Source organism: Clarias gariepinus, chromosome 23, assembly GCF_024256425.1.
Source record: "Clarias gariepinus isolate MV-2021 ecotype Netherlands chromosome 23, CGAR_prim_01v2, whole genome shotgun sequence".
NCBI classification, from domain to species: domain Eukaryota; kingdom Metazoa; phylum Chordata; class Actinopteri; order Siluriformes; family Clariidae; genus Clarias; species Clarias gariepinus.
This window is the reverse complement of record NC_071122.1, coordinates 12,633,301-12,647,240: the sequence shown is the minus strand read 5'-3', so window position 1 is coordinate 12,647,240 and position 13,940 is coordinate 12,633,301. Positions and strand designations below refer to the sequence as shown.

Sequence of the window (13,940 nt, the reverse complement as noted above, 5' to 3'; positions counted from 1 at the left end):
GAGAAATTAATTCTTGTTGTAGATTACACTTAAGCAACATCACACATGGGTCAGTGCTGTTCTTTTAGATATCCAGCAAAACTGATTATGATTAGTTTCTTTATTTAACCAGTTATTTTGTTCCGCCAACACAAATAACAGTAGTATACACTAACAGTAGTAAATACAGTAGTAAATAACAGAGCGATTTAAAATTCAGCCTTGGGTTAGGAGCTAGTTAGCTGTGTTGCCATAAATAAAAGAAGGTGAATAGCAGGGTTAACCTGTTCTGCCTTCATTGTCATGTCCGAAATTTTATGTGTCACAGAAGGACAGAAACCAAAAGAACAAAGACCTCTGAGATTAACTTTAAAGTTTTATGCAAACTAGTAACATTATGAAAGTGGTGGTATTAAATAAACTTCATAGTCACAGTAATAAATAATTGATTATGTACAAAGAATACTTTTAATGTGATTTGGGATTTATTTATATTTTTATTTATTTATTTCTTGGTGTAGAAAACTAAATTTTATTTGCAAAGCAGCTTTCCAGAATCAAAAGAAAATTATGAAATGAGTGAGAAAATATGTATGAATTGAAATGATCAGTTTGTCCCTGATGAGCAAGCCGAGGGCGACAGTGGCAAGGAAAAACTCCCTGAGTAGGAAAGAGACCTTGAGAGGACTGAGACTCAACATCCTCATCTGGGTGATAATAAATAGCAGGATGTGATTTGCAGTTATACTTTGTGTTAGGCAGCTGGAAGTTCAATATACTGTAACAGGAGATGTGTTGAAGTTAACATGGAGTCTCGTTATTGGAGGCTCAGTTACAGAACTGTAGGGAGTTCCAGTCCTGAACTATTGAACGACTGCAGCCACAAGTCCTCAGAGAACAGCTGTCTGCATCAGCTGAGGACAGGACCATCTTCATGGTAAAGTGGAACCATTCTCAGTCACCACACGCATCCCAAGCAGACCACACGGGCCTCTATGCACCAAGATCCCCATGACTCCATCAGTCAGACAGGTCTGGAGGGCAAGGGATCTGTATGTCGGCAGTGGTAGCTCAAAGGGTTAAGGCACTGAGTTACTGATCAGAAGATCGGCGGTTCGACCACCAGCGCTACCAGGTTGCCACAGTTGGGCACTTGAGCAAGGTTCTTAACCCTAACTGCTCCAGGGGGCCCTGTATCATGGCTGACCTTGCGCTCTGACCCCAATTACGCTGGGATATGCGAATAAGCAATTTCCCTCTGGGATCAATAAAGTTCTAATTATTATTATTATTATTATGGGCAGCTCAGGGCCACCATGTGTAGCTCGACAGAGAGAAAGGGGAGAGAGAGATGAGTAGAAGAGAAAGAGAGATGAGTTTCTATCGGGTCACAGTCACATGTGTAAGGTGAATGTACTTGTATATTTAGTGCAGAGTGCAATCAGTTACTCCGGCAGGATAAACTGTAACAGCATAACTAAAAGAGAGGACCTGAAAAAAACACAGACATGAGGGCTTCCTGGGAAGTAAAGCAACCAGTCACTCCACAGTCAACAAACCCAAGTGATCAAGAGAAGAGCGAGGGAAGACGGCATCCAAACATACTATTTCAAACTTAAAATAAAAATTTTATTTATCATAGTCATACATAGTATGATATGCAGTGAAATGCTTAGACAGCTGCCCATGACCTTAAAATAAAAGACTATGAATAGGAAATAAATATGAAATGGAAAATAGAAGGTAAATTTAACTAAGAAAGAATAAAATAAAATTAACTGTACAGTACAAAATGTACAATAAAAGAAAAATGTATGAAAAATAAGAAAAACAGCTGTACAATATCAAATATAGAATCTATACAATTTTTGTATGGGAATGAAATTGAATATAAATGGAAATGACCAGGGGTGTGCAAATGTGCCTGTAACTGTAATGATTGACATATCCACATATTTAAAGTGACTTTAAATGCATCATTGAACCAGAACGTCCAGGGGGTGTGCGAATATACTTAAAAGTGACTTATTTAAAGTGCCATGTGATAGAGTAATTAACTAATGTCCGCGAATGTGCATTTGTGCAGTGGCCACTAGTGTCTTGAATGTCCAGAGTTGGTGCAAAAAACGTGTTGATGTGCAAAATGGATCATTACTGTGTGGTGTACTGATTAAGAGACCGTATCGCCTGCGGAAAGAAGCTCCTCCTCAGTCTTTCTGTGTTGGTCTTTAGGGAGCAAAATTGCTTTCCTGACCTCAACAGAGAGAACAGTCCATTGTTGGGATGGCTGAGGTCCTTCACGATCTTCCTGCCTTGGTCCAGCACCGCTTGCTGTAGATCAAGTGCAGGTCAGGGAGCTCGGTGCGGATGATGCGCTCAGCTAATCGCACCACCCTCTGTAGAGCTCGTCTGTCCTGCATGGTGCTGTTTTCAAACCAGGTCGTGATGTTTCCCGTCAGGATGCTCTCTATGTAGTAGAAATTTCTGGGGACTCTGGAGGGCAGTCTGTCTCTCAAGCGTCTGAGGTGGAAGAGACTCTGTCGGGCCTTTTTTACCACGTGTTGATGTGACAGGACCATGACAGGTCCTGCGTGACGTGAACACCGAGGTATTGGAAGCTGTCCACTCTCTCCACTGGGCTCCTGTTGATGACGGATGGTCTGATGGTTCCTCTCCTGCTTTGTACTAAAGTCCACTATCGGCTCCTTTGTCTTGCTGACGTTTAGAAGGAGAAAATTCACTTTAATACTCCCATGAGTCCATATCTGTTTCTTAATCTAAGACAAATCCATCCGCAAAAATGCTTGGCTAAATTAATGGGGACTTTGGGACTTTGTAAGAAATAGGAAGTTGAGCTTGTTGTTTAGCCCTGTGTGTTTCTCATCTGTATATTTTACCATGATTGACAGTTTTGAAAATATATTACCTTTGACCTACGAACGGATTTAATGGATGCAACATTCCTAGCTACTCAGCATTTCTAATTCAGGTCAAACTCCACATATTTACTAACTTAATGTGAGGTCAAAGTAGAAAGAGTGAAGAGATACTCAGATTAGTGAGATATGCTGTGGACATTCTTCTGACTTAAAAAGTTTTAGTGTTTTCTTTGCATTTTAAGTTTTATTTAGCATCATATAGTGTAAATTTCTGAGGCAGCTTCTTACTATATTGGAACCATCCTAGTTTTTGTATAAAGTATTATTATTATTATTATTATTTATTTTTTTTAATACCAAATGGAAATTTTTTATTACACCAGTGTAGTCGTGAATGTGTTTTAAAATTAAAAAAGAGCATGAATACATAAACAACAAATGAGCTGTTTTATGTAATTGAAGAAAATTAATAGCTCTTGATAATGATTATTATTATATATTTTTTTATTTTATGTGTGAAATTCTTTTCGCCATCTGTAGTGATCACATGGTTGGGTGATTTGTTAAACTGGAGTGTAAAAGTGAAATTGCTTTACTCAGACCCGGTTTCTGCGGGGGCCGGTGTTAATTCCACTTTTTTCAGAGCTATTGAGTGATTGTATTACTGTCTGTTTTTTCAGGTCATTGTTCCTCTTTCTTCTTTTCTGAGAAAAACAGGGTCCAACATACAGAGGTTTTATAATTTTAGTCCCTTCCCCTACTGTGTAAATGGACTTTTGTGATTTTGAAACACCTTTAGTAAGCACTTTGTAAAACAGAAGAGTATGATTCTACAGCCTGATTAAACAGGTTTGTCTTTCCCAAATTGGTTGTTAATGAATACTCCTAATGTCTTTGTCTTTTGGGAAAAAAAACCCCCAAACATTTAAATTAAGCTATATTTTTTTTAAACCAAACTGGTAGGGGTGAAAGGTAGTCAGGCATCCACAAATGACCAAAATTAGTACATATTGCAAAGTAGAGCTTCGAGAAGTTTATAATCGAAGTGATGAATTTTTTTGCAGCAGTGTGGCTCAATTTTATTCTTTCCCTCTCTTTCATTCCCCAAGACTCGAGGGTCCACTAATGCGGTTGTCTCTATCCTTTTTTGCACCACGGACCGGTTTTATCTAAGACAGTTTACCACGGACCGGCCATCACATGCTCGTAACAAAACATAAGTGCATAATATATACAACATACTATTAACACAGAATCGTTTCCTCATGTTCAGTCTGCTCTGTTATTTCATTTTTGTTGCTGTCACTGCAGGCAACCCTGTCTCACAGAGATACATTGTTGAAAATTGTGTGGCGATTTCAGAATATTCCGCCTTGATTTTAATCCAGAACGTCTGCAGAGTTGAACTTGTGCAATGTGCAATGTGCAGACGGAAGTGAATGGGAGACGATCTGGTATTATTATTTTTTTAAACAAAATACTCTGCAGATAGTCAATAAAATAGAAATAAAATCAAATACATATTTTAATTTTTTTCTGTATGGCCCGGTACCAGTCAGCAGCCCAGTGTTTTTTTTTTCCCTGATTTCTTCCCTAATTCCTCACCGTCACTAGGGGACTCCCACCGGCTGAAGACCATCAAGTGTTTCCTCCGAACCACGTGACGCCAGCTGACCGCATCTTTTCGAACTGCTCACTCACGCCATGTTGGGGGCGGAGTAACACACTCGGAGGACGCGTGTGTGCGCGTGTGTGTGTGTGAGAAAGTTGTCCTACATGCCCCCCTCTGTTATTCCTACTGTTATACCCCTAATTGTTATACCCCTATCTCACCCTATGCGGTCTAAGATGGAAGATAGAAACATAATCACAGCCCTAAACCTCGCAGTGAATCATGATGAACTGTACTTACGGCCACCACGTAGGTGAGGGGTTTTAGTAGTTAACAGATTATAGGCCAAACCTCGCTAAGTGATGATGGTAGAATAATTATAAAGGTCTTGACTAAAACAACATGCATAAGGAATCACAAAGGAGTTTTCATTTTCTGCAATGGAAAAGTACTCGAACTAGTTACTTTTATCAGAAAGTAATGCTGTAAAGGCCAGGGGTAGCTCAGTGGTTAAGGCATTGGACTACGGTTCGGAAGATCCCAGGTTCAAACCCCACAACCACCAAGTTTCCACTGTTGGGCCCTTGAGCAAGGCTCTTAACCCTCAACTGTTTAGATGTGTAATGAGATTAAAATGTAAGTCGCTCTGGATAAGAGCATCTGCCAAATGCCTAAATGTAAATGTAAAGTAACTGATTACTTTTTAAAGACAGTAATTTTGTAATGTAATTAGTTACTTTAAAAAGTAACGTCCTTCAACACTGGTTATGATTTCGAGTGAATAAAGAATTCTTTCCAAAGGCTAAGCCTTAATGTCATTTAGAAAAAGAATCAAGCTTTGTTGATCCCCTTTATGTGTGGGGAGGCCTTCTATCCATTTGACATTTAAATGATCCCATTTCCTTAAAAATCCATTAGAGCGGTTAAATATAGATCTAAATGGGATGTTAAAAGCGTGCTCACATATTTTACATTTTCCCATCTGGTAGGTCTTTATCTTATTTTATTTTTTTTTTTATTTCTACCCAAGTGAACACTTGGAAATACTAATATTTGTAATAATACGGTAGGAAAATGGGTATTAAAATTGGTAAATTACTGGTAGCAATAGTTCTTTCCTCACACTTACCCAGTCTTTTAATCATTGACCACTGTAAGACTTTTCCTTGAAAGAAGCATGAGACCTAGACATAAAGTGTAAAAAGGAGTGAAGTGCGGTAAAGGAAAACAAAAGAAGAAAATGTGTGGTTTGGATGCATTTTAGATGCGTCAGTCATTTTATGGGTGGTCTATGGGCCTCCTTAGATTCTGGAGGAGCTTCAAGTACAGTACATGCTTGAGAATCATTCAGATATCAAACTAAATCTTTAAAGATGATGATTAAAATCCACTTTATTTTAATATTTCTTTAAAAAGTTAACTTGTGCCCCAGAGTTTCCCCAAAGTGTGACTGTTAATGCTTCAGCTGAAATAGCCTTTAGATAATTCATTTTTTAATTCTTCACACTTCGTCTTTTTTTCACTCCTCCTCCAAATGCACTGCCAGAACAGCAGTGCTAAGCAACAAGACATCTTTTATACTACGAGAACTACAAAAAGCCTCGTACAATTAAACAAATCAATCATTGAACAAATCAAACATCTGTTACCCGAATGTTAATTAGTGCACTTGTCATGATCGTAATGAGTGTATGATGTAGATGTGAGGTAGGAAACAGTGGAACAATACTTTTTTTTTCTGTATAGCCAGATGGTAGAAAACAGTTCACTGTATTTTAGAACTTAATTCAGCAGTATGTAAAGCCCTGTATTGTGTTTACATCATTTCATCATCATAGCTAAAGTTCTGTAATCGCAATATAAAATGCATGGGATCGGCGAATAAACCAAATAGTAAATGTGGCTTTATAAAGATTTTATTTAAATACATAGTAACTTATGATTGCTTTCTTTGATTTCAGGAAATCAATGGCATCACTGCTACCCTGGCAGAAGATCTGTTCCACAGAGGTATGACTTGTATATTTGTATTTTGTATATTTTATAGATTATGTCTAAAAGGTCTGATAGGCTGGGTATTCATCATGTAACTTTAACTTGTTTTTTCTTTATTATATTGTTGGCTTTTACTGCCATGTTTACATACTTAATGTTTTATTCTGGTAAAAATTAAACGTATAACAATATGGAAAGATATCATTCCTTTCGAAGTAAGAAAGGCTTCAGATCAACCCATTTCCTTGCTCACACCACTGTGCTGACAATCAGGACTGATTGGACCCCCGCTCTAAGACCTCGACTCAGTACCAGGAAAGCGTAATCATTGACTACAATTTTATAAAGTAGTTATTTTGTGGCAGGTGACGTTTTCTCCGATTTGTATTCTGAAAAACTATTTCAGTCAGAAATATTTGTATAAAATCTGTCAAAAATTAATAGAAAATTGCATTTAAACATTCTCCTTCCTGTATCTTTGGCATTTTGACAGTTGGTGTCTGATAAGAAACTCTTAGGTGGAAACACTTAGCTATCAAGATTGCGGTCAGAAGTTTAGATACACTCTGCATCAACATCAATGTCATGGCTAAATTGGGCATGCAATAAAAAAATTAATTTTGTCTAAATATTGTATTACAGATCTTTATATACAGTACTGTGCAAAAGTCTTAGACACCATATTATATGCTGTACTAATTTTGTTAATTATGTTTATCATGTCTGCATAATTATGTACAAAATAATTCAGTATTTCCATATATAACTTAAAAATTAATAAATAAATAACATTACAGGAGAATATATGCATGGCTGTTAAGAAAAAATATATAGTTCAAGACAGACCAGTTTTCAGATGGAAACAAAAAACCTAATGTACGCTCCTGGGATTTGCATAAAAATAGAAAGGAGCGAGTGTGACAAAGTTACCAGAAGAACTCATATTCTCCAGCAAGCTCAGTAAAAACCTATCAGCTGTTTTCTTATAAAACTGCACAAATCTGTGTCTAAAACTCCTGATTTTAAAGCAATGAGTTTTCACTCTCAATATTGACTTATTTTATTACTCTTATAAAATTTATTACACTTTTATTTTTTTTACACTTATAATATTTTATATATTTTTACTTTACAGCCATTTATTGTGGGTTTTCTGAAACCAATACATGCTTTAAATTATGCAGCACATTTAATATTTGGAATTCTTAGTTTCTTTAGCAGAGATAACCATTACCATGTCACAAGCTTTTGGCAGAATCCTATTTGGATATTTAAATCAATCTTAATTAATTTACTGGAATTAATTACTGATAATTATTGGTTTTCTGCTGACTTTTAAGAATTGCCACTGCCATTGTTTGAACTGATCTTGGAATCTGCGGTTCTTTACAAATGGCTCCATGAGAAATTTTGGACATGCCATCCTCTTTCTCAGATCTGCACTGAGCTCCTTGGACTTTCACGTTGTAGCACATGTTGATTAATCCAATAAGTGCTGTAAAACAAACATACATTTTTTTTTCATAATTCATCCAGAAAGTTTGTGTTTCACATATATCAAAACTCTACATGCTTTAGTTACTATCCAACAGAAACATGGTTAATGCAATTTGCACAAAGAAACAACCTTTATCTAGGAATAAAGTACACTACATATTTTATACAACAGTTTTATAAATTTGACTTGTAGTAAATGATTAAGATCAATATATTGTAAATAATTATATAATCTAATAAGCGATATTGTAACACAGCTGTCTGTCTTTTCATTGTTGATGATGAATCATAAAAACGTGACTGCATGTTATAATTTATGTACTTCTCTTCGTGCAGGTGAGCAGTTGTTAGTTGCGGGTGAAGTTTTCCTCCTGAGGCCGCTACAGCTCTATGCCATCACCCAACAGCTGAAACTGGCCAAACCCACCTGTGCTAATGGAGATGCCAAGGCAGATCTTGGCCACATACTGGACTTTGCCTGCAGACTCAAATATCTCAAGGTGCATAAAGATTTGCTTTAGGTGTCAGGTTGTTCCTGACTCGATGCATCATTCATCATATTTATAGAATTTCTTATAGTTCTTTCTGTATTTTCTTTCTTTTTTACAATTTTAATATATAGAAGGTTTACACTTTTATTGGTGTTCATAAGTAAGAAATGTCGCCTATTGCTACTTGTTAAATAATCCTTTATTATTTATGAATCATCACATCAGAAACCTAAGCAGTCTCATATTTTATTATTTAGCTCCAATTTGGTCTGGTATTGAATGGTTTTAACAATTTCTAATGTGTTTGTGCATACACAGATCCCAGGGACAGTAGGAGTTGTGGGCACCAGCAATATTGCAGAACACAGCCTGACATTTGACCTTTCTGTTTTTAAATCCATGCTCCAGATTGAGGTAAGAGACACATTTTCTTTATAGCCTGTAGTAGGTTGTTATTATGTTTAAAAAATGTTGGCATGAAGCACAGTAAGTCCCCGACTTACAAACATTTCAGTAACGAATTTCCACAGATACGAAACTACCGCGGAGCTATGAACATTAGAAATCATGAAAGTAGCTCAAGTGTATTGTACAAAAAATAGACACTGCATTGTTCGAGATACAAATATTTTAAATTATATACAATATTTTCAATGTGTAAGTGTCCACAGTCCAGTATATTGTATGTGTATGTGCATGTGGGGGGTGCAGGAGAAATGAGTCGACCTTACCGGTTACAATGAACCAGTTCGGGAGCACAAGGATAGAAAAGCTGTCCTGATGGTGAATAATCGTTATTTCGGAAAATCCTCCACAAGACAGCGTTCACAGTCCAATACAGCTTTGAGAAAAAATGGCATCCGTTCAAGCACACAGTAAACATCATGTAGCGTTGTCCCTCCCCTGATGTCCTCCTGGGTTCCTTTTAAACAAGGTCAGCTGGTCCCGCTGCGTCTTTGCCACTCTAGATTCGAAATACAGAACCTGTTGTGTTCTTAATTATTTATTTTAAAAAAAAGCTTTACATTGTATATTTATGTCAAAGCTGTATGAGACTCATTTTGTTGGAATTGCGAACAAATTCGACTTATGAATGTGCTCTTGAAACGGAACTTGTTCGTAAGTTAGGGACTTATTCTCTGGCTTTTGACAAGCAAGAACAATTAAAACTCTTACACTTTTGCATACTTAGACTACATTAACTATTAGAAATTGTTTTGGTATGTATGTAAAGTTAAAACGTGTTAAATACAAACAAAGTGTTTTAAAAAAATGCCTCTACCTGCTGATTTGTTTCAGATAAATGATTGCAGTTCAGGACAGATAAGAGGACTTCCTGTGTTAAAGCCCACTCTGGCTACACTCAGTATTCATCGCTCAGCTCTGTCCATGAAGGTTTAATATCTGCTTTGATTGAACCATTTAAGCCAATTTAAAATCCAGTATCTGTATTAACCCTGAATTGGGTTTGGGTGACTTTGTTCTGTAGGAAATGTTAGTTCCCGAAGCTGCTGAGTTTGCCCAGTGGGAACCCGAAGGCTTGGACATCGATGGTGCAGTGACAGCAATCATTCCCACTTGGAAGTTACTAACCACCTTGGACATGAGCCACAATAACATCAGCTGCATCGATGAGTCTGTGGTGAGGCAAAACTGCTTTAAATTCTTTACCTGCTAGAAATTTCTTTTCTCTTCTTTTAAAACAATTTGATCACCATGTTGATAAGTAAATGTAGGGCAAACGTAAATGTTTAAGTGACTTTAACGAAGGTCAAATTGTGATGGCTAGACAGCTGGATCAGAGCAACTCCAAAACCACAGTCTGCAGTGGTCAGGACTTATCAAAAGTGCTCCTACGGCGCAAAACCAGTAAACCGGCAACACGTCATGGGCAGCCAAAGCCTCATTTGCATATGGTGAGCGACGGCTGGCTCTGGAAGTCTGTTTCAATAGAGCTACTGTAGCTTAAATTAGGAAAAAGATGATTGCTGGTTTGACGAGAAATCTGCGAACACAGAGTGCATGGCTGTTTTCGTGGCAAAAAAGGAAACCCACACAATATTATGTGGGTGGTAGTTATGTTATGGCTGATCAGTGTACTGTATAAACACAAAATAAAGGAACAAACTTTTCCACCTTGGCTAGAACTGACAAGCACAGAGGCCGTGTGCATTTCTCCACCGAGACTATTATGCCACACCTCTTTTACTGGCAATGCCCCTGACATCCATGCTTCTTGGCCACACATGGCACACTCCCTCACAGCTAATCTCTTCAAAATCTTCCCTTTGTCATTTTAGAAACTGATTCCTGCAGTTGAATTCCTTGATCTTGGACACAATTGCATATCACTGGTGGAAAATATACAGGTAAGCTATTTAAAAATCGTATTGTTAATATTAAACTATAATATTTGAATATACTGTACATACTAGCCATTCTAAACTTTAATCAACATTTGTCAAAGCCTTACTTGTTTCATGTCTATTTGCAGTATCTGTACAATCTAGTGCACTTGGACCTGTCCTATAACAAGCTCACGGTCCTCGAGGGTGTTCACACTAAACTAGGCAACATCAAGACCCTGAATTTGGCCGGGAATCAACTTGAAACCCTGTCTGGTCTCAGTAAACTTTACTCTCTTGTGAACCTGGACTTGAGCAGTAACAGATTAGCACAGGTATTAAAAAGATTGGTTGCCAAAGATGGCGAAGATGCATGTTGGCAGAAATAGTGTTTAATTTGATTTACCTGTTAATCGTTATTTTCCGCAGTTGGATGAAATAAAGCACATCGGAATGCTGCCCTGTTTGGAAAAACTGTCCATCGCCAACAACCCCATGTGCATTATTCCTGACTACAGAACAAAGGTTCTGGCGCAGTTCTGTGACAGAGCATCAGAGGTACGGCTTACTTATTTATGAGAAATTTACTTGTACCATCATATTGTACCTGCCAAATGCCTAAATGTAAATAGTGTGTGTGTGTGTGGGTGTTTGTTTCATAGTTTATTGTTAAAGTATTATTTGTTTTTTTTCCCCATTTTATCATTTGATAAAAGTGATCAATCCCCCAAATGGACAAGTGGTCCGAAATTTTCCGTACCAATACAACATAATGAAACAGAACAACTTTCAGTAATATTATAATACAATGGTGAGTCAGAAAAATATCCGCACTCCTGTTATATTAAAACGTTTGTTGGCCTCATCTGCGCTTTTCGTTCAAGTCTCCTCATGGATATGGACAAAGTGTATTAAGAAGCAAGAAGACAATATAAAAAATGATGCATTTGTCTTTTCTAAAAATTCATTAATAAATTCTACAGGTAGAGTGCGGATAGTTTTTTCACTTAGCCTCGTAATAATAAAAATCTTGTCGTAAGATTGTCATTACATGTCTAATTTCCTGCTTATACTGCCATTGGAAAATTCATAATGAACGTGGGTGAACATATGTGTTATTAAAGGTTTGCCTAGATGGTACAGTAACCACTGAGAAGGAGTTGGACACTGTTGAAGTGCTGAAAGCCATTCAGAAAGCCAAAGAAGCGAAAGACAGAATGGCAAACTCTGATAAAAAGGTAAGGGTTGTTTGATGTCATAGTCTTTGTTACTTAAAGAAAGGAAATCACAGTCTTTTAGAAACTATTCCTCTGAAGATAAGCTTGGTATCTGCTTCCTTATGTGGGCCTTCAACATGACCCTTTAGTTCCTCTTTTAAAACTGTAATCTGTTTTCAACCTTTCTCAATTTTTCCACACCGCCTCATTGCTACGCTCTTTTGACCACAGACTTTAAGTACTTAAATTAGGATTTGGTAAAATTTCTTCTGCAGGTACACCATATAAATTCCGATTCATATGGAAACAATTTATTCATATGATGTGATTCATTGTAGCTGCATATTTAGTGCAAGCTGAAACCAGTACATTTAACTCTTCCTAAAAGTGGTGTGTTTTTCTTCTGTGTCAGATTAGTGATGTCCCCAGACGGACTGATGCAGGGCTAAATCCCTCATCCTCCGGCTCTGTCACTGCTTCACAGTCTTCCTCTTCTTTTTCCTCTTCTTCGCTTCACTGTGCCAGCTCCAGCCAAGGTAATCATGTATGTATCAGCGCAGCATGAAGTGGCTCATTCTGTATCACGTGTGTAAAAAGTTTGACGTGTAGACGAATAGGTCGTTATTTAGATATTTAGAAGATATATGTTTGCGGTAGTTATTTGCAGCATTAGGTTCATTGCAGAATTAAAGACATTATAGCTTTTGAAGTTTAAGCTTTTTAAGATTAAAGACCTCATAATAAAAGGTACAAAAGGCCATGCTTAAATGTCAAATCATTCGAAGAAAGAAGCATTTGTGTACAGAAGTTAAATGGCAACATAGGTGCCATTTAATGTCTAATGTCTAATCTAATTTCTTTAATTTTTATTGATAAATTGTTCATGATCTGCTGCTTTTTTTTAAATTTGGCTTTAATTGGATGAATATAATTATTTTTTTTCTGAGATGCGACAACAGGCCTTGTATCTTGGTAGGTGTGGCTTGAGTTGCAAAACATTGTGGTTTTGCAGTTTATTACATGTCTGTTGGTAACCTTACTTAAGAATATATGAAGATTTCAGCACTTCTTGTTTTAATGTTTGTTGAGCAAAAACTTAAACATGCTTACATTAATGCATGTTAGGAGTAAAGCAACAAAATGAACGGATACATTTTCAATTCTTAGGTGTTTTGTGTGACCTCTTCTGGCCTGATGTGGTGTTACATTTTCAATTCAGGACTCTGAGGGCTGCACGGACACAAATATCATGCAATAGAATTCTTCTTCGTGACTGCAGTATATAAATAAAATAGAAACCTGCTAATTTGACACCTTGGAATGCACACATGACAAGTTTTATGAACACACTCTAGGACAACATTAAGGCACTGAGATATAGTTCTGTTTGGGTAAAAGGTTCCTTTGGTGCTGCAGTGCACCGGGTGTTCTGGTGCCTTTCTGTCGTGGTTAGCATTTGCATTTTTCTGCGATTTGTTTTGCATTGGCTTTTCTGTGGGATTGGAGCAGAAGGGCTGGCCCTTGGTCTGGAGCCATGGGTGCTCATGGTCTTGTCACTAGTTTACTAGTGTATACAGTAATTTAGAGTCAGTGTTAATGAGTTAATGTTATGTAGTGTCGATGTTATGGATGATTGGTATGTAAGTAACTAAAAAAAATTGTGGATGTGTTTTAAATTAATATATTACTCAGTCACTCATGCTGTTTGAGATTAACGGGCACCACCACCTGGATGCACTGCCTCTTTCCCCATCTCATATGCTTTCATCAGGGTCAGTCGTTTTAGGGAAAATCGTATGAAATTTTTAAGAGATCATCAAGGTTTGATATGGTTCTCTTAGATTTAAGCATTTTGTATGTGGTTGGGAGACTGCATAGTTTTGTGCCACTTTTTTATGGATCATAGAGTTGTCGCTTCTGGATCA

At 37.2% G+C, this 13,940-nt stretch overlaps 1 protein-coding gene across 5 annotated transcripts in view; it reads left to right on the top strand.

Annotated features, from left to right (window-relative positions):
• nisch (nischarin) overlaps window positions 1-13,940 on the top strand; it is a 35,574-nt gene that overhangs the window by 4,625 nt on the left and 17,009 nt on the right. The window contains exons 4-13 of one of the 5 annotated variants that reach the window (XR_008356172.1): window positions 6,432-6,480; window positions 8,299-8,462; window positions 8,772-8,867; window positions 9,753-9,848; window positions 9,943-10,095; window positions 10,754-10,822; window positions 10,948-11,133; window positions 11,228-11,356; window positions 11,923-12,036; window positions 12,428-12,559. Coding sequence is in view for 3 of the 5 variants with exons in the window: in XM_053484006.1 (XP_053339981.1) it covers window positions 6,432-6,480; window positions 8,299-8,462; window positions 8,772-8,867; window positions 9,753-9,848; window positions 9,943-10,095; window positions 10,754-10,822; window positions 10,948-11,133; window positions 11,228-11,356; window positions 11,923-12,036; window positions 12,428-12,551 (1,180 nt within the window). In the remaining 2 variants the exon portion in view is untranslated. Of the gene's footprint in view, window positions 1-6,431; window positions 6,481-8,298; window positions 8,463-8,771; window positions 8,868-9,752; window positions 9,849-9,942; window positions 10,096-10,753; window positions 10,823-10,947; window positions 11,134-11,227; window positions 11,357-11,922; window positions 12,037-12,427; window positions 12,560-13,940 lie in introns of those variants that run through there. The other 4 variants (XR_008356173.1, XM_053484006.1, XM_053484009.1 and 1 more) reach the window with 4 other exon arrangements.